General features: G+C 42.5%; 1 protein-coding gene across 1 annotated transcript in view; it reads left to right on the forward strand.

The window, feature by feature from the left end:
• Window positions 1–19,733, forward strand: part of ERICH3 (glutamate rich 3) — a gene marked incomplete at its 3' end in the record, with an annotated part of 94,203 nt that overhangs the window by 68,732 nt on the left and 5,738 nt on the right. Inside the window, exons 11-14 of the mRNA XM_080916058.1 lie at window positions 1,196–1,438; window positions 9,256–9,688; window positions 16,428–16,498; window positions 18,125–18,220. Coding sequence (XP_080772184.1) covers window positions 1,196–1,438; window positions 9,256–9,688; window positions 16,428–16,498; window positions 18,125–18,220 — 843 coding nt within the window. The remainder of the gene's footprint in view (window positions 1–1,195; window positions 1,439–9,255; window positions 9,689–16,427; window positions 16,499–18,124; window positions 18,221–19,733) is intronic.

The raw sequence follows: 19,733 nt of genomic DNA on the forward strand, positions 1-19,733 counted from the left end.
ATGAGCTAATCCCTTATCATACCATTTCTTCTCTGCTGTTATTTCTCAAAATATTCCTTAAGTGTACAGATCTCACGGCAGCCATCTTGTGTGCACACTTGTGTTCTAATCTTTTACCTAACTCTTGTTTTCACAAAGGAAACATTCTCTGCGCATAGGACCCTCATTTCAAAGTTAGCTTTCTGTGATTGTAGAGGGTGGGCAGTTCTCAGGTGCATTACCCAGGAGGCCCCACCACAGAGAAGTGGAAGTGTCTGGTAGCAAAAGCACACAGACATTGGGAAACCTTTATTTCCTTCTGTCTTTTAGCTTGAGGATAATTTTTTTTCCTTGCTTAATTGGTTCTGCATGAGAGCCTCTTGCTGTCTGTCTTGGGTCTGCTGTCACTGTGAGATTTTTAAGTTTGGGTGGTGAATTAAGAGGAAACAATTAAATATGAGAGGTGAAAAATTATAACCACGAGAGACAGCTGGAGTTTATACGATGTGACAATTTGCTTTCCCTGATACAAATTTGCTCTGTCCCTGTAGGGAATGAAGTAAATTTGAGGCTGTGACAGCGATGTTCTATTTCGTAGAGTTTTTATTCTTGAGTTGTAATTTTTTGTGCATTGTAGAAATGAACACTTTACATGGTTTCTCTTCTGCCTCAGCTCTAAAATCATCTTTAGGGCTTTGCCCATCGTCCATTTGGTTCTCAACATGATATTCATAGGCTATCTCTCAGGTCCTTTGGATGTGGTTAATTGAATTTTTCCACTTCACTATTAATTAGAGTGATATCCAAATATTTTGAACAATCTTTATATGAAATATGACCTCACTGGGTCTCCAGATTAACTTCTATTATTGTGATCCTGTTTTTCTCATTTTTAATTTAGCTCTAATTTATTCTCTCACATAAAGCTTCCCCCTTTCCATTTGGTCACTGTGGGTAATGGTGTCCATTTGTAAATGAGCCTCTATTAGATTCCAGCCCTGTCATTTTGGGCTTCACTTCTTCTGTGCTGTTGTGTGTAGCTGATTGCAGCCTTTGACCACTTTCTATTAGTCATCCCCGCTTCATAACCGCATGAAAAAGCAGCAGAGAAAGGCCTGGGAGCCAGAAGACAATGGAGCTGGGTTCCCGTCAGAGGGAAGTAGGTGAAGCATCCAGGCTTCCGTGTTCATTGTTACAGTGCAGTCTCTTCTTTCAGAATATGAAGAAGATTTCGAAGTAGACGAGGAAAAGCAAGATGAGAAGGTGGAGGAAGAGGACCAGGCTGATGACCAGATGAGTGTAAGATCCATGTCACCCACCACAGGTGAAAAAGATAACAGGAACCCTGAAAAGGCGATTGATGTCTCTTCAGAGAAGGCACCAGATGCTCACAGCAGCGAGAAGTATGAGGATACTGGATCTTCGGACAGCGAAGAAGACAGACAAGGCAGGTTGCAGAGTGTACCACATGGTGACGAGAGCTCGCCTTTCGTTAATAAGGCAGACGTGTGGCTTCCTAACCCAAGAGTCCCAGCCAGCCACCCCTCAGTGCATTTCTGAATTGCAGAGATGTTTCTTAGCTTGTTCTCCCCAGTTTGGAGACTTTTGGCAAGATGTCAGATTAGGCTTGTGCTGACTTGTTTTCTGTGTAGGTAAGAAGTTATTACATCCTTTTATCTCAAAATATTTCAGTATAGAACCCCCCCCCCCACATGCACATCCACACACATGTCCACACATGCTCACACTTGAAGTAGCTCCTGGTTTGGCGGTATTCCAGAAAGATGCTGAGGCAGGTTGTCCTCTTGGGTAACAGATTTATTAAGAGTTACTAATGGCACAGATTCACAGTGTGGTGGGGGTTCTGAGAGTAGGTCCCCTCGTCGTTTCCAGGGGTCCTATGTAGTGTGACTGATGGGTAACACACAATAACTGCTTGCAGCCAGACTGACCCTGATTCCTGGCTCAGGCAGCTGGAGGAAGGACGACTTTAGTGTGCTTTATTAGTGTGTCCTTTATTCTGGATGCCCGTGCTTCTGATTTCTCTGGGCTTCCTAAAATCCCTTTGGGACATGGAGGCTGACAGAGAGAAGCTCACAATAGGGTGCCTGTCAGTTCCCTGTGACAGTAATGGCAGAGCCAGCTCTGAGGGTGGAGAAAAAGGCTCCTGCATGGGAGGCTGCTCTGAGGATCCCCTAACCTAAGCTCAGCAACTTCTGCTTGTTAAAAGGGTTCTAATCGCTTTGGGCTGCTTATCTCTTTTCATTTCTTTATAATTCTGCCATGAACAGAAGATGTAGACCTACTAAGTTCACAGAAGGGTCTGTGGCTTCTTTAAATAAAGGTTATTTTAGCTAGGAAGGCTTGTTAAAAGATTGTAGTTTGCTTACGTTTGTCTTTCCAGTGAAGCATTTTCTGTTTTATTGGATACAAGTATTTGGTTTATGATTTGTTGCTTTTGGCACCTCTTGCCCTTTATCAATAATAATAATGATTCTTACACATTTAAGTCTACATGGCTTTGAAATTTGTAATTTGAGAATTAGGTCACATTTGGTGACTTTTCAAGTTGCTGACTTTTAAAAATATTCTTTTTATTCCAAATTATTTTCGATATAAAATTATCAAGTTTTGAATTTGGGAATTATTAAGCTAGTCCAAAAGGAATGAAGTAATCAGCTCCATTCTGGGTACATACTTAGTTTATAATTCCACTTCCTTCAAACTACTAGACAGTTTCTAATGTTAGGGCCTGGAAAGCACCCTGTGGAGGCCGTGCCTTTGCTCCTGAGCTGATTCCTGTTTATTAGGACCCTTATGTGCGGGGCCCCACACTGAGCGTGCTGCAGGCATTACCTCATTTACCTCAGACAACCTGAGAAGCAATTACATTCCCCTTTATCTACATTTCACAACACATAAGCTTGCAAATAGTGAAATTAAATAATCCCAAAGCCAGTAAGAACTGCAATTTGGGTCCAAACTTGTGCTTTGTAGAAAACACACATTTTCAAAATCCAATATTATCTACATACCTAAAATTTAAACAACATTTCAACCCAATGAAAAGAGTTTGTTTTCTTTTGGGGGGTTTTAGCGCTCAGAGGCGTTTTGAATTTTTCCTACCTCTGTTTTCGTCTTTTGCCTGGTTTGTTTTTACAAAAGAGATAAAAATGATGTTTTTAAATTTTCCTAGATTGACGTTTGTCTTCATGCATAAATGTCCCTTTCTGTTCCTAAGCCTTGTGAGGTCCCCTCATAGTGATTCTGCCCACTGCAGTGCCTGAGCTAAGCCTGTGGACCCTATTCTGTAGTGGGTCAGTTTACAGACATTCCTGTGTATTTTGTTTCTCAAATCAACCAAACTAACAGCAACAAACCATGCTAAGGAAGCCAGGATGGGGTGCAGTTTTGTTTTTCTCACAGAGATAGTATCATAAGAGGTTTTGTAAAAATGCCTTCCAAAGTACTTTGAGTACTCTTGTGATCTCTGATTAATTTTCATGATAGTGGTTCTTGGAATATTCATTTTAAAAAGTTATGTAGAGTTTCTTTTATTTACATAGGGGCAAAACAAATGTTTTAGGTATGGCCAAGGTCAAGATGCTGGGAATGTACGAGGCAGAACTGAACCGGCATGCTCTCATTTCTTCCCGTTTCAGTAATGGAATTATCAAACGTTCTTTCCAAGGCCTCTTTGCATCCTGGGTGTACATGTACACTGCCACCTCAACATTGCTCTGAAATGTAATGTCACTGCGCGCCTGTTCCCTGGAGGTCTCCTGTCTTCTGACCCTTTTTTTCAGTCACGTTCCTTTGTGTTGCTCAACAGTATGCCTGTGTGTCTGAGAAGCATCCGAGTTAGTGGTTTTATCTGGCTAGCACATAGCATTTATTAAAAATGACAAACATCATGGTGGATTTCACAGAAAACACAGCATTTTACCTACAAATGTGTAAAAGGCACAGCTCGGGCCCTGAGTCCCAGACACCCACCTGTCCCTTTTATTGACATGGTTAAGAGGCCTGCTGCTCGAATTTGGATGTGTTTCATTCGAGCCCTGCCTGCACCTGTTCCCAGCGGCAAACAGTTGCCCAGACTGTCACTCTCTTGGCAAGTCAGCCCTGCTCAAACTGCCAGCTAACGACTCCACTCGATCACTTTGATGAACACAGTCTTGTGGCTCATGAGTGACGGAGAATAGCCGACTAAGAGAAGACCCTGCTCCAGGAACGGTGTGTACAGCTTCCTGCCATTTAAAAGGAATGACAGCTCTGCTCCCCACATTTGCGTTTGCAACCCCGGACCTAACTTACCAGCAGAACGTGTATTGTGGAAGATGGATGCTGTCATTCTGATGGGGAAGCGCCCTGTGACTAGGAATACACGTTTCATGGACACTTGGGCTAATAATGCCTGTGAAGAGGTAAAGGCGGAGTAATTCCTCATGAGAGAGAAGAGACATCAAAGAGTCTAGAGATCAAGAGACAGATGCACTGGTTCTCAGACTGCTCATAGAGTCAGACTGGAAGCATCTTTATCTCCCAAGAAAGCCTTTATTCACGCATTTTTTCAATCTGAGGAAGTAGATGTCAAAGACCGAAACATCTCAGTCACAAAAAATTGTTTACTCGACATCAAGTTCTTCCAGCTTTGGATTTTACTTGCTTGAATACATTTTTGAGAGTTTCATATACTCACACTATGTACTTTGATTATATTGGTTTGACTACTTGTGAACTTGAAGCACATGATAAGGTCCTCTGTACTGACACTGTATTTGGCATGTGTATTTGCCGTGTACTGAGCTTGTGGTGTATGGTGCCCACAGCCGGATGGGGAGAGTTATAAGGAGATTTCCATGATGTCTGGACAGAGTTTATGTGTAATTCTTGCATAGTTATTTGTTTTCTTTTTGTTTTTATATTATATGTTTGGGTGTTTGCCTACATGTATGTAAGTACATGGTACCTAATTGGTACCTCTAGAGATCAGAAAAGGCTTTGGATGCCCTGAAACTAGAATTATAGTCATTGTAAATTGCTAAGTGGGTGCTGGAAACAAACCCCAAAGCATCCGCAAGAGCAGCAAGTGCTCTTATCTGCTAAGCCACAGTTAGCGATTTCTTAATAACATGATTGCTGGAGTAGGAAGCCACAGATTTTAAAAGATAGTTAAATTCGCCATTGATCAGTTTACACAAAATACCATCAAATGAATTCGCTCTCTACAGTTTTGAGGCATGATCTTACCATGTTTCTGAGGCTAGCCTTGAACTTGAGATCCTTCTGTCTCAGCCTCCCACATGCTGGGAACAGAAGCATGTGGCACAGCTTTTATATTTCTGAACCCATGTGGTCCAAGTAGTCATGCTGTGACTTAGTACAGTTCCAAAGGAAGGTTGATTGACCAGATCAACACACAAATACATGGAGGTGTAGGCGGAACAGTGTGTCTTGTGATTGTTATGGTCTGTCTGCTGTATTCACTACAAAGCTGAGCACGTTCAGTCAGAGTGTAAAGGTGTCTACACAGTCTGGAGCCCTTCTTGTTGGCGCTGTGCTGTCAGTAAACATGTCCTCATAAGGTCATGGATACATTTATCTCTCTGGTGGATTGAAATATTTCAGTGAGTGATAATTATCTTCTGATGGTCATGTGCTTGCTCTTGGGACAAATGATTGGCTTATCTATCAGATTAATTTGTATTTCTACATTTTAAAGTCTCCATCGATTCTAGAACAGTGGGTCTCGACAAGCAGGCTACAGCACGCACAGGCATAGGATATGCTGCATGTCAAATATTCATGTTATGATTCATAACAGTAGCAAAAATACAGTTATGAAGTAGCAATGAAAATAATTTCATGGGCTTCACCACAACCCGAGGAAGTGGATTCGAAGGTTGCAGCATTAGGACGGTTAAGAACCACTGTTCTAGAATGTTCACTGAGTATCAGTTACTTGTCTCATTAGGTGTTTTCTGTGGAGAGTTCACCCCTGATACCTGCTATCAGATACAGCAGTTCCCAAACAGCAGTTCCCAAACTCGTGAGTCTAAACAGGAGTCGCAGTAGGATGTTCTGGACTCATGTCCTGGACACATCTGAAGAAAATAGGAGTGTCACTCATGAAGTCTTTATTTTGAATTCTTAAACTTAAAAGTAAGAAAATGCCAATAGTGTTACAGCTGAAAGAGGCATAGGTTTTACGTGGTTGGGCTCCATGGGCTTGATATAAAGTTTTAATCAAAATTAGTTAAGATATCTAAGATTCTAATTTAAGCAACAACAACAAACAGAGCAAGGTAAAGACCAGGACTATGAGGAAGCAGCGGACTTTAAAGCATGCTCCGTACTGAAGAGTGGGGATTGCTGAAACCCAGCCCCCTCCTGTCACTGGTAAGACAGACCATGCAGGTGCTGATGGTGGAGAGTGAAGAAGGCAGCAACCCTTTCTGAGGTCTCCATGGCACTACTAGGAAAATGAACCGGCACCTGATCAACAGTGCAGTTATCCATCTCTTCTGCAAATGAGAGCCAATGGATAGTCACCAGAGAGCTTCCGCTCTATACAGAAGCCCCGGCACAGCTTTCTTTGCTTTGCAGAGCATTTTCTGGCACATGGGATGCTCTCAGCATTTATGGGTGGCTGAGCCCACGTAGTCAGTCGGTATTATTAATGACACAGAAAAAGGAGAGATGGGGACTGAATGATAGAATGTCCAAAGCAATGATCCTGCTAGGGACTTGAAACAGTGGGGACCATGCAGTTGTCTTTGGCAGAGCCTCAAGCACGGAGGGCACATCCTTTCCTGGGTAAGACCAGCAACTGTGTCTCTCAGCAACAGGACTGGGAAGAGACTTTGTGTGACAAACGCCTGTTGCTTTACTCTATGCCTGCAATAGCCTTTCTATTCTAATGACAGACAGTTTCAAATATGTCCTCAAGATTGCTTTATATGAACGTTTTATATAAATTATGCTTTACTTCTAATAGGAAAAATAATACACTTCATGGTGGAAATCCCATTGCATGATCCTGAAGCTTTTTCTCTAAGCCCCATGTTACCCCAGGGTCTGTATAGAAATGGGAACAAGAAGCTAGAGTGTGTAAATTACACCACCAGATGAGGGAGACATGTGAAAAGGGAAATGAGTTCGTATCAGACGTCAGGTCCACTTGCCATGTTGAAACCTCTCAGCTCCCCCTCTTTCTTTACTGACCTTACTCAAAATTGAACCATGACGAATTGTCAGCCTCTTGAAATAAGATAGTAAAACTAAAAGAAGCTACTAGAGAAAGATAGATGGGGTAGCTGTTTATTACCATGTGAACGGCTCACAGAACCCGAAGTGGGAATCATCCTGCTGATAGATATTCAGGCAGTAGATGCATTCCTGGGGTCCCTGAACCAGCTAAATATCATCTCCCAGCTCGCAGTGCATCAGGTAGAGCCATCCACAGGACCGCTGATACAGATGAGTTGTTGCTCTTTTAAGACTGTGTGAAGCATTTACAAGAACTGCTGAGCATAGACTCAAAGTCTGTAGATTGGTGCAAATAAGACAGTGGTCGATCCCCTTGCATTCTGGGCTCTTTACAGGGAGGCGGCAGGTGCAGATATAGAAGGCAGAGCAGGGGGCCCATGGTCCAGAGGGCTCTCTTGTGCTCCCTGTGACTTTGAGCACTTGGAGCCTCATTTGCACCTCCTCAGGAATGTTGGTATGTCTCCATGACTGTACTTAGAATGCTAAGATGAGCCACAGGGATCTGGCAGAGCCAGAGGGACAGGGAGAAGACAAAGGAAAGACCTGTGTTTTTATTTAGTTAGTTTTCATCGCTAGCTGCACATTAGCTAGCCCAGGCATCTGTGTGGCTGTCACACAGTGATAGAGGAAATCAACAAATGAGCTGGAAAACTAGAAGCACTGGCGACTCACTTGATAGAGTTTATACTAATGCTTGGTCCTTAATAGCTCACCAAGGGAAAGTATTATTCTTATGAAATGATTATAAGTTCAGAGCAATTGTTTTAGAAAGCAAACACTAACTTTGTGTTTCTCCCATCTGAAACATCGTAATGTAAGAGCATCTGAAACAACATAATGTAAGAGGGACTTCTACACAGCACCTTTTCCTGACATAGAGTCAACGTGTGTTAATTCTTGGGAGCTTCCAAAAGCCTTGTTGGGTCAGGTGTAAGCCATTTTTGACTACTATATGTTTCTAGGATGTACCCGTGGTTCCATCTGGGAGTTCAGCTTGGGCCACTGATTTTTGCTCTGTGGTCTGCCTCCTGGCTTCTCTCCCTGACTTCTTCAAGGATTGCCTTAACTGGAATTTCTTTACCCTTGGGCATAAAATGCCCAGAGAAAGCATGGAGTTTATATCCTCCTAGGGTTCTCCATAGTCAACATCTTGATGGTTCAATGTGTGAAAGCCCAGCTCTGTCTTAATTTTATCATATCCTTCTAGGGCGACTCTTACTTCTGAAGTTCTTATGGTTTCAGCTGAGCTGCTTTTTTGAGACATCTCTTTGGTGGATCATCTCCCATCCTTGTCTGGCTTCCTAATTCCCCTAGGATTTTCTCCCGGAGCCTGTACTCCATGTCTTCCCTCAGACAGCTTCCTTTTAAAAGGACTTTAGAGTCCCTATAAGCAAGATTTTAAAAAGGAAACTGCCTGAGATACTTCTCAGACACCAGAACATTCTAGGATGGTAGGTTTTACAGTAGATAAAATAACTGAAATTACCAATGTGACTAACCAGGAGAAGGAACTAATGTGTTCTTATTAAAAAAAACATTATTCAAAAGTATTGAAAATCCATATAGCCATTATAAAGGTTCACAGAGACAAGTCAAACCCGGAGTTGGTTCTCAGTGGAATGTGGTCTATTGACATCTTTCCTGGTTCGTAAGCTGGATAGGGGGAGCACACGTGTAATAGCATCACTTGGGAGGTAGAAGCTGGTGCACTTGGAAAGTGAGGGCTGTGCAGACTACATAATGAGACACCATGTCAAAATAAGAGAAAACAAAACCAAGACCCCATAGATAAAAACAAAACAAAACAAAACAAAAAAGCTTTGTGGTTTACAGATCAGCCATTTCTTTCATTATGCTAGTCATAGAGAATACACTGAGAAAGTGAACAATTTCCCCTAACATTTGTTAAAGGTTTAATATGGTTATTTCCGAATATCGATCCATATCAGCTGACAGATTCAGGATATAACACAAACATTATTTTTGTTGTTGTTGTTTTTGTAGACGTTAAAACCACGTCATCAATCTCATCTAGAAGTCACCCCTACTCAAGTGAAAGTGAAGAAGAGTCTCCGGAAGTGGGCAGGGAAGCCGACTCCACAAACAGCGAAGGGGGGAGTTCCACCAGAAGTTCCTCTTCTCAGGATCTTCGGGAAAACAATGACCCAGGAAAATCACACTTTCCAGCTGAGGAGTACTTAACAACTGAGATCGAAGAGCAAGAAATCACAAAACTCGATGGGGATGCTGGACCGTGGTTGACAGAGCCCAGCAGTATGCATGTTTCCGAGGGAAAACCAACTAAGGGTACCCAGGCTTTATCGGAGAGTGAACCCAAGGAGCCCAGGCGGGCTGCTTCTTCAGAGGTGAGGGCTAACAGTCAGCTCCAGGGCGAAGCAGGCCTGGCTGGGCTGGAGGAAGAGGGTAAGTACAGCCAGTGAGGTGACATGCTGCTGTACCTGTGCGTGGAAGCTGATTTGGTCATTGCTACTGCCAAAGCTGGGCAATCGGATGGATGATTCTGGAAGGATTCTAAATTTCCCTTTCTTCTTGTCAGAGAATTACACATGTATTTTCAGCTTGTGTGTTTTCTTTCTATTGCATTTTAAAAGCCACTTCATCATTCTTAAATAGCCTGTTTCCTATTTTCTGTAAATTCCTTCCTATGGTAATTCTATCTCAAGAATCCAATAAACCACAATACATGTGTGAAGTCAAAGATATGTCTGGCTTTTTAGAGATTGACATTAACATCGCTCTTTGTCCTGAGTCCTGTATGCATTTGTATGTGCATAGCTCACGTTGATGATGCTTAGCATGTCTTATGCATGGTTTTACATTAGATGTGAACTCACTGCATCTTCTAAGCACTGCCATCTCTGCTCTCCAGGGGAAGCAGCTGTTTTCTAAGAGGGTCACATTGCTGAACCCTGTACAACCAAGAACATTCGGCACTGGGTGGGATGGGGTGGCCCCAGAGTTTCTAGAGACTTCTATTGTCTTCTACCACTGTAGCTTAGATTTGATGAAAATATGAAAATTCTCTTAAGATGTTTCAATCTTCACTCTCAAATATTCTCTAACTCTGAGCTCTCTAACCATCCCTGGGTTTCCTGCGTGTGTGGGCAGGTCCTGTTTGAAGAGGGACAGTTAGGGTGCAGAACAGCATGTCCCCAGGACCACTGACACATGGGTGGTCACAGGCCGCTGTCACCTCTGAGAAGCAAGCAGGGGACTGAGCTGAGTGTGTGGACCGGTGAACTGTCCCTGCCTGCCAGCCACTTCTCAAGAGCACCCTGAACTCTACCAGGCTGCCAGGCCCCACCCCCGACAGTGCAGTAGCCAATCATCTAGGTTCTAAAATAAATTTGTTTCACATTTTGATACTATAAAGTCCAGCTATGTTTTAAAAACTTTGAGTCCTATTAATTGCTATATCTTTAGGTCTTTAAAAGTAGGAATAGAATGTACTGAACAGTTATCTTCCTGTTGAGCTGCTAATGTAACCTTTTAATGTATCATGGTAATATAGTCAAAACAAATGTATAAGGGAAACTCCTACCAGAATATGTTAAGGGTCAACAACAGGGCTAAGGTCACTAACTACATATAAAATCAGAGCGAGAGAAAGGAGCGGGAAGCGATGAAATTACATCATAATCTCAAAATCTCATTAAAAAGGGAAGCAAGTTTTCCTGAGGACTGTGGAGGCTCAGTTTAAAGGTGAGGGCACGAGGTGAGGTGCTCCAGATCAATTATCTGCTCAGGGGCATGACCTGCAAGTGCACCCTCAAAAATACGTAGTATAAGCCAAAAATGGATTTTCCATTTTTCAGTGGTCCTAAAGGACTGGAGGAATTTATTTTTTCAGGCCATTCCTGAAAGCGGCTGTCAGCTTAGCCCTCAAATGGCCATACGAAGGACACCAGCTTTTCAAAAGGACTTGCCTTATGCAAATTAAAATTCCTATTAAAATATCCTCGAGACACTTTGATAAAGATAATTCATATCTTTGATCTTGCATTTAGTCCTTGTATTCCGGGATGGTGTAGCAGATCTCCGAAGTTTAGCAAGTTACTAACAAAGGAGGCTGACATGTGGGTGGAGCACGTGCCTTAGTGGTACGGAGCTTGCCCAGTGCACTGGATAAACACGCAGCTATAACACTGGTTTTTGTCATTATTTTAATTTCAGAAAACTGGATTTTTTTCCTCTTAAAATTAGCACTTGAAGTATTGTAATTCATGATGATATTTTCACATGCGATTTGTATTTGACAGTTTCTCCCCCCCTCTTGATTTTTTCCAATTTCTTCTGCCGGAGCTCAGCACCCCTTCCACAGGTTGATGGCACACATGTTCCATGACCAGCTTGATCTAATCTCCCTTTTTCTTGGAGTGTTATGAACTGTGTTTATACTCACAGTTGTGTATACCTTACGTTTATTGCTTTACTGCAATTCAAGACAAAGTATCAAAGTCTTTAGGATCGTATTTATTTTGAAAGTTTTTTCTGTGATAAATAATTAACATATATTTTTAAAAAATGAGTGTCTGGGATTAAGAGTAACATGGTTTGAGGAAAGCCCACGATAGTTACAGTGGAGTTGGAGAGTCTTAACTACTCAGCGGATCTGCACTCCTGGGGAACCCAGAATCACCCTAGAAACTGTCCCCATTCTGTGGCCCAGAATACAGTTGTGTATTATAATTAGCTGCAAGCTTGTAGAGCTCTATATTTCTTAAGATGAGCAGAAGGCCATCTCATGCTTAGAGATTTGCAACATGGGTGAAATGTACGGTTAATGTCAAATTATTGTATATATAAACAACATATATGTGTATATGTGTGCATGTATATCTTTTATGTTGTGGCTGTTTATAGATTCACACATACACATATGTGTAAATAATACATCTTTATTTCAAGGACAGTATACATATTTTACATATTAATTCAACACATTGGAACATAATATATTCAAATAAGTATTTTGTCTGGCTTTAATATTGCTGCTATAAAAATAGACTTATAATAAAGTCTAACAGACTTAAGGCCTGAGATAACATGCCTACTATGCAATGCCTCTTAAGATGAAAATCAGAGCCCTGTAGAGTTGAAATCAACTTGAAGGACTGTTTGTATTGCTTCCGGATGCTTGAGGAGAGTTCAGTCTCTTCCCTCTAGTTTCCCACCTAACTCAGGTCAATTTCCTATTGGCTTCATTTCAATTCCTGCTCTCCAGTCTCTGTCTTCCCCAGACTTTCTCTCCCTACACTTCCCTCTTCTCTCTCCTGCCCCTGTCTCATAAGTGTGCATGGCTGCACACACAGATTCCTCCTATCAAGGCTCCTTACCATGTTTGCAATGCCAAGTGATACTCGCAGATGTGGAGAATTAGGACGTGGCTTTTAAGCAGGGGACACTATTCAATGTTCTAAACATTTCATACAAATTAAGAATGCATGAATCGCTTGACATGAGCAATAAGCCGAAAGTAGAACTTAGAGTAAATAACTCATAACCACCATGTATCAAAATACATGACAGAAAGGGCTAACTTATTTGAAATTTTAAGCATAGGTTTTTTTTTTTTTTAACCAGTATTTATATAAGTAGATTGGTTTTGTAATGTAGGGTTCTATAAAATGGATTGTAATATGCTGGTGAATAAAGTAACATATCGAACATATCAGTAGATTTTATTCCTTATGTTTTAAAAATGAGTATATTTGTTTATTATTTTCTCAATATATTAGTAACTAGTTTTTACTTGATATCTCTAATTTCACAAATGTTTTGTAACCTTTTTATTGATATAAGCTTGTCACTAGATGGCAAGGTTTTAGCCTTGTTCAGCTTTAAAGCATGAGCTATGTTTAATTTTAATGCTTATTTTCATTAATACACACATGGAATAACATCTATGAATTGGAGGACAAAAGTTCAAATAATTTTTTCATGCATTTGTTAAATGTAAACTTACTTCGAATATTTGGCAGTTTTAAAACTTTTGAACTGACATTTTATAGTTAATTGTCACACTTTATAAACGTAGAAAGTTCTTATAAAGCATGATCTGCCTTATGTTTTTTTTTAAACAACTTTATTTTACAAAACAAAGATAAATGTACAGATTTTAAGCATTTTTTGCATAAAATTATACAATACATTTTTGTCAGTACTTTTTTTTCAGATTTTAAAATAATTTTTACATAAAACTGTATGAATGTATTTGTTTTATGTTTACTTGTCGCACCACAATCACTCCGCTGTGGCTTTGATCAGCATCCTGTGTGTGTATGTATGCCATTCCTGGGTTTTCTCAGAGGCTAGCCACTTCCCTACTGTTGCATGCTTATATTTTTCCATTTTGTTATGGTAGATTTTAAATATTCACAGTGATTAACATTACTTTCATGTTTGATTACTCAATTTACTTCCAATTCACAAAGGCTTCCTTAGGATAGTTCTATGGAGTATAATTCCTGGATGAAAAGTTGCAGATTTCTTTGTGGGTCTTGATAAACCTTTTGCTCACTACAAGCAGTTGGCTCAAAGTTTAACTATTATAGGGAGAGGGGTAGAGTGACAGTAAAATCTTATCCCACCCAGATCCTGTCTTTCTCATATGTGTGGCTTTGTCTAACAAAACATTCATGGCTCTAGAAAATGTACAGAGATATACTTAGAGATTGTGAACACAAAGTAAGGGAAGAGTAGTTTTCTGTTAGTTACAATAGAAAAGGTTCATAGAAGTAAATCCTGGTGTGAGTGTGTATGTTTGAACGGGTGTGTATGTGTGTGTATGAGTGTGTTTGTGAGTGTGTGTGGGTGTGTGTGAATGTGTGTGTGAGTGTGTGAGTGTGTGTGGGTGAGTGTGTGTGTATGTATGTGTGAGTGTGTCTGTGTATGTATGTGTGAGTGTGTGTAAGTCTGTGTGTATGTGTGTGTGAGTGTGTGAGTGTGTGTGTATGTGTATGTGTGGGTGAGTGTATGTGTGTATGTGTGTGTGAGTATGTGTGTGTGTGGTGCTGAGGACTGAACCCAGGGGCTTGAGTTGGTGCTCCATCGATGATTTATATCTGCAGCTTCATCTTTTATTTTTATTGTGTATATTAAGAGTAGTGGAAGTAAAATTTGATTTGTTGTTATGAGCACAGGATACAACAGGCCTGAATGGAAAAAAAATTGAGTTGAGACCTAAGTATAACGTCTGGACAAACGTGGAAGCCCTCAGTGTCTGTTCCAGTAGATTCCTTCTGCCACTGTGCGCTAGGCATATGCTTTCTGACAAACACTTTCTGGTGTGAATATCATGAAGTCCTTGACTATACAAAGTGTACAATCAGGGAGGAAACATATTCAACAAATGGAAAGTGAGCAAGGTGGATATCTGGGGGCCAGACCTGAGGAGAATAAGTGAGTATCTGGGGATGCCTTCTGAGGGCTGGCCTCTCTTCAGATAGTACATTTGAACAGAGTCATGAGGAAGGGCAGAGGTCATGAGGAAGGGCAGAGGGCATGAGGAGGGCAGAGGTCATGAGGAGGGCAGAGGTCATGAGGAAGGCAGAGGGCATGAGGAAGGGCAGAGGGCATGAGGAGGGCAGAGGTCATGAGGAGGGCAGAGGTCATGAGGAAGGGCAGAGGTCATGAGGAGGGCAGAGGTCATGAGGAGGGCAGAGGTCATGAGGAAGGGCAGAGGGCATGAGAAAGGGCAGAGGGCATGAGGAAGGGCAGAGGGCATGAGGAAGGGCAGAGGGCATGAGGAAGGGCAGAGGGCATGAGGAAGGGCAGAGGGCATGAGGAAGGGCAGAGGGCATGAGGAAGGGCAGAGGGCATGAGGAAGGGCAGAGGGCATGAGGAAGGGCAGAGGGCATGAGGAAGGGCAGAGGTCATGAGGAGGGCAGAGGTCATGAGGAAGGGCAGAGGGCATGAGGAGAACAGGGGGCAGCAACTGTATCACCTGCAGGGGTCTGAAGAAAGGCTAGGAGGGTGCCTGGGCTGGGGAGGGAGGTGCTGCTCACAGCTGGAGAGGAAGCTGGTGTAATGGATTTGGGTGAAAGGGAGGAGGAAGGGGAAGGGCACGGGGACAGGGACACAGAGGTGAGGTCAAAGAGGCAGGCGTACCACTGTGCAGCCTTCATTCTGCCACCGGAAATAATTTCACTGGGAATTTTAGAGTGGGCTGATGATGATTCTCACTAGGAGGGTAGAATTTGTCCTTGAACAGCTGTGGTCTCGGGTTTGTAAATAATTCTGGCTTCTTGGGCCATACTTCAATGTCAAAGGTAACACCAGAGCATGTTTATGGAGATACAAGGTGCTAGTCATGTTCTGTTGTGGTGAGCTTTGGAGATGATAATCGATTATCTACAAAGAATGATCAAGACACAAAGATACTCTCCAATATGACTGAAAATGAACTTCCATATGTCTTTACTCTGTTTCCGTGGATTTTGATGGAGTAGGGTTTTAAATAGAGCCATGGCATCATTCTATCGCTGTTGGGCTTCTCAGTTTTCTCAGGACACACTAAGATGGAGCCAGCTCATGTTGCTTCTCTAGCAGTGGAGGAGGGACTGGCAGCGTTCAGGAGAAGGCTAGGCAGAACCACTGGAGAACTCCAGTGCAGCTGGTCTGCGAGGTCCTGTGCCTGGTGTCCCCTCCCTCTGCTGTCTCAATCAGGAAGAGTGTAAAGGACCACACTTTGAAAGTTTTGAGTTTTCTTTCTTGAACCACGGGTATCTTCTTTATCCGGATGTTGTACAATCCACAGAATTTGTTACACAAATGCATGAGAGAAAAACACAAGGATCTCCGTGGAGTGGGAGCGATTCCCCACAGGAAAGGGGAAGGGAACTCACAGAAATTTAACCCTAACCCTAAGCTCCCAGATGTCAGCTGGCAGTGGTGGCTGAGCTATGAGGAGATGAGAACTTTGTCCTTCACAGTGGCAGAAGGAGAGCAAGGGTCCCACCGGGGCCTCTGAAGCAGAATGGCCTCCCTGCCAAGAGGCCCAGAGACGATCTTATCTTCCCTTCCAGGTAGCTCTCAGATCCACAATTGAAAATTGATAACTACTTTAGCATAACACACCTAGAATGAGGTTTCTACCGGAAATGATGGGCATTGAACTGTGACAGGTCACTTCAGCTCCATGGCACTTTTTCCAGAGACCAGCACACTGGCCAGGGGATAAGTTCCGCCCTGACTCGCTGGAAGACAGCCTCACCATTGACTCGAAGTGAGATGTAGTGGTCAGGTGAACGCACGGGTTCTTACACTAGTTTTTGTTTCGGTGGCTGCTATCTAACTATTGCTTCTTATTCTTATCATTATTAATTATATTGTTAGCCATATTGCTCTAAACCTTGTAGTTAACATACTATGTAATGATTTAATTAGGACATTCACACCCATGTGAAATGTACTTTTTTCTGGCTCACCTATAACCTGCTACCCCCACCCTCTCTTCTCTGTTCTCTTCCTCCCTCACAAACACCCATCCCCCACCATGCCTCTTCCATGACAGAATCTTTTCTGCCTTTTCTATTCCTCAAGACCTTTCCTCCATTCCAAGCCACCGCCCACTTTCCTATCTGTGCACAAAGATCCCACATGTGCCTCCAAACTGTAGTGTTGTCTGTAAATGTTTCAGCTTGTGCACTGGACATATGAAGTAACCTAATGCAAACACAATATCAGAGCTATATGACGTTTCTCTTTCTGTTTCCATGCTTGTATTAAGATCAATGGTCATGTCATCATTTCACCCACCGAGAGATACCACAGAGAGCACAGAATTTCTTCCCAAACCACTGGCTTTGCCGAACTTGTTTCAAACTAGTCAGGAGTTAGAGTGACATCATAGCTTTGTTTGGTTTTTTAAGTGCAGTCCTTAGATTAGCTTCCATCGTGATGTTAGAAGGTGGGGAAGAGAGGGGAGTGGCTCAGAGGTGCAGATTGAACCAGAAGGCAGATGCCAGTCTCGTTTTACTGACTGAGTTAACCACAGGTGATGTCAGGGGTATAATGGCGTTAGAGGTGCAGGCCTTCAGATGGCCAGCAGCGAGGGAGACGGGGAATTGTCAGACACTAAAGACAGATGTGACTACATTTGGTTAACAATGTTGGCTTGGGCTTGGGTGGCAACATGTGCAAAATGCTTATATTGTCCTGCCATGCAGAAGTGCACATTGCTACCGGGTCCACAGAGCACTTGCTAGCACAGGGAACCCAGCATGCCATGTGTACAGTACTTCATTTAACCCCCATGGAGTATAGAACTCGAACCCGGACCTCTTGTCCCTCGGAGGTCTGTGGTAGTAATCAGCATTACAGAGTAGGAATTTGTGTAGGAGTGTGAACTGTCAAACTGATAGGAATTCTGTGTCAGCCTCTCATGGCTTCCGCTCATATTGGGTGAGTACTGAGGTTAAATCATTAAATCTACCAATGGAAGAAGTGCTCCAGCTGCGGTCAGCAGGTGTAGGGTTAGCCGTCTCAAGGAGCAGGAATGGCTGGTGTCGTAAAATAGAGAACACATTTCTAGAGACCAAAAGGCGACTCGGCTGCTTCCCCACTCACTCCATCATTGCATGTGCTGCCCTTGGCAACTGTCACTGCCTTGGCTGTTGTCTTATTTTAATGAAAGAATCTTTTTGCATGTGTCTCCTCCCTTCACGACTGACTATGGTGTGTCATGTGTTTTCCTCTAAAAGAATCAGGGCTTGGGAGTGGTTTGATCTCTACTTGTTTTTAATGTGAATCTGTTTAAATTGAATTGATCCTACATGCTTGAACGATGCAACATGCCAGGGTTCCCATGGCCTCTCATGCTTGTTTGGTATTTTATGTGCTTTCTAATCAGTCGAACAGATAATAGGTGAAGCCCAGGAACCTGGACTCAGCCCCACAGATGACGGGGTGACACCCATGAAGAAACCAGAGGTCAACATGGGCAGAGGTAAGGGTCGGCCGTTGCCTAGTGAAGACCCTGAGGAATCCTCTACAGATGCTGACTGTCTCTGTCTTTCATCTTCAAGTCCTTGTTTCATCCCTTTGCCCTTTTAAAATTAATTAATAATTAATTTTATTCTCTTCTAATGGTTATGGGATATGATGAAAGGAATTGGCCCAGAGTTCTGAAGAGGAGCTTTGAAACTGACATTATCTATAAATGCTGTTTCATACATTGATGCTTAAGTCAAAACAAACAAAAAATAAAATCTCTGGTGTTGATTTTCAGATTAGTCATATTCTATAGCCACACCCTCCATTAACTGACAAGCAGGGGAGTTTCCCTTTGCTAAGGTAACAGACATTGAGAGCTGCCGTAGACCGTGCTTCACAGGGCTCCACGCAAACTTCTCAGCCTTTTCAGAAGTAGGGAAGAATTCAGTGCTGTCAGTGCACAGTTGACTGATAATTGCATCATCAGGATTGCCATCAAGTCAAGGAACATGACTCACACAAGTGGCCAGTTGCCTTGATGAATGCTGCTTTAAGTCGCTCTGGTTTGAATGCATGTATGTATGGGAACTTGTTTTACTCACCACATTGTCCCATTTCCAGCGTTTAGTACAAGTTATCAAGCACTATGAGACAGCTTCGTGTATGCTGTAGAAGGTACAACAGAGACTTGCTTCTTCTTTGGGAAGAGGAATTTGCAGTATGTGGAGTCATTTGGGGAGAGATGCTGAACTATTGGAGAGATCATCCCTTTAGAGGAGTTCTGGTGAACCTTCCAAACACACTATGTAGACAAGGATGTTCTTGAGAAGGCTGGACTCCAGGAAGAAGGCCTAGTTTACCACAGGCCATGAGAGGGGGAGGCATGAGGGTCTCACAGCCAGATGCAGTACTGACCACTTCACGCAAACAACACTGTTGATTGCCGCAAGAATTTTGCCAGTCGGACATGGATAGTATCATCTTGTAGACAAGAAAATGAAAACTCAGAAAGGTGCCATTTCCTGAGCTGTCCTGGAAACGTAAGAGCTAGTGCACTAGGCTACCTGACTCTCACCCACAGGCACACGCTGCAGCCACAGATCCTGTGGACCTGTTGATGAATATTGCTCTGTAAAGTGCTTCCGCAAAGCTCATGAGATTGCCATGAAAACTACTCTTTTTACTGACTGCTATCTCCGAGGAAGGCCTCAATTACCCACTCTCTCGTGCTTTGGGAATGTTCTGTTTGACTTCTCTGTGCTGTGTGTATTCATATAATAGCTCAGCTGGGTGTCATTAGCACATTTTCTCCCAGAATTCAGACAGTATATTATTACATGGTGACTAGGCAATTTTATTCCCCTGTTTTCATGAATGCTGTTTAATTAATCCATAAATTTACAGGGCAGGTTTAAAAACCAGATGACATTATTTAAGTGTTTTCCGCAACTGACTTTCCAATAACATTTTGTGCAGGAATTTGAACTAAAAAGAAACTTGACATCCTGGGCTGTTTACCGTTGCTC

This window comes from Micromys minutus (genome assembly GCF_963924665.1).
Source record: "Micromys minutus genome assembly, chromosome: 4".
NCBI lineage: Eukaryota > Metazoa > Chordata > Mammalia > Rodentia > Muridae > Micromys > Micromys minutus.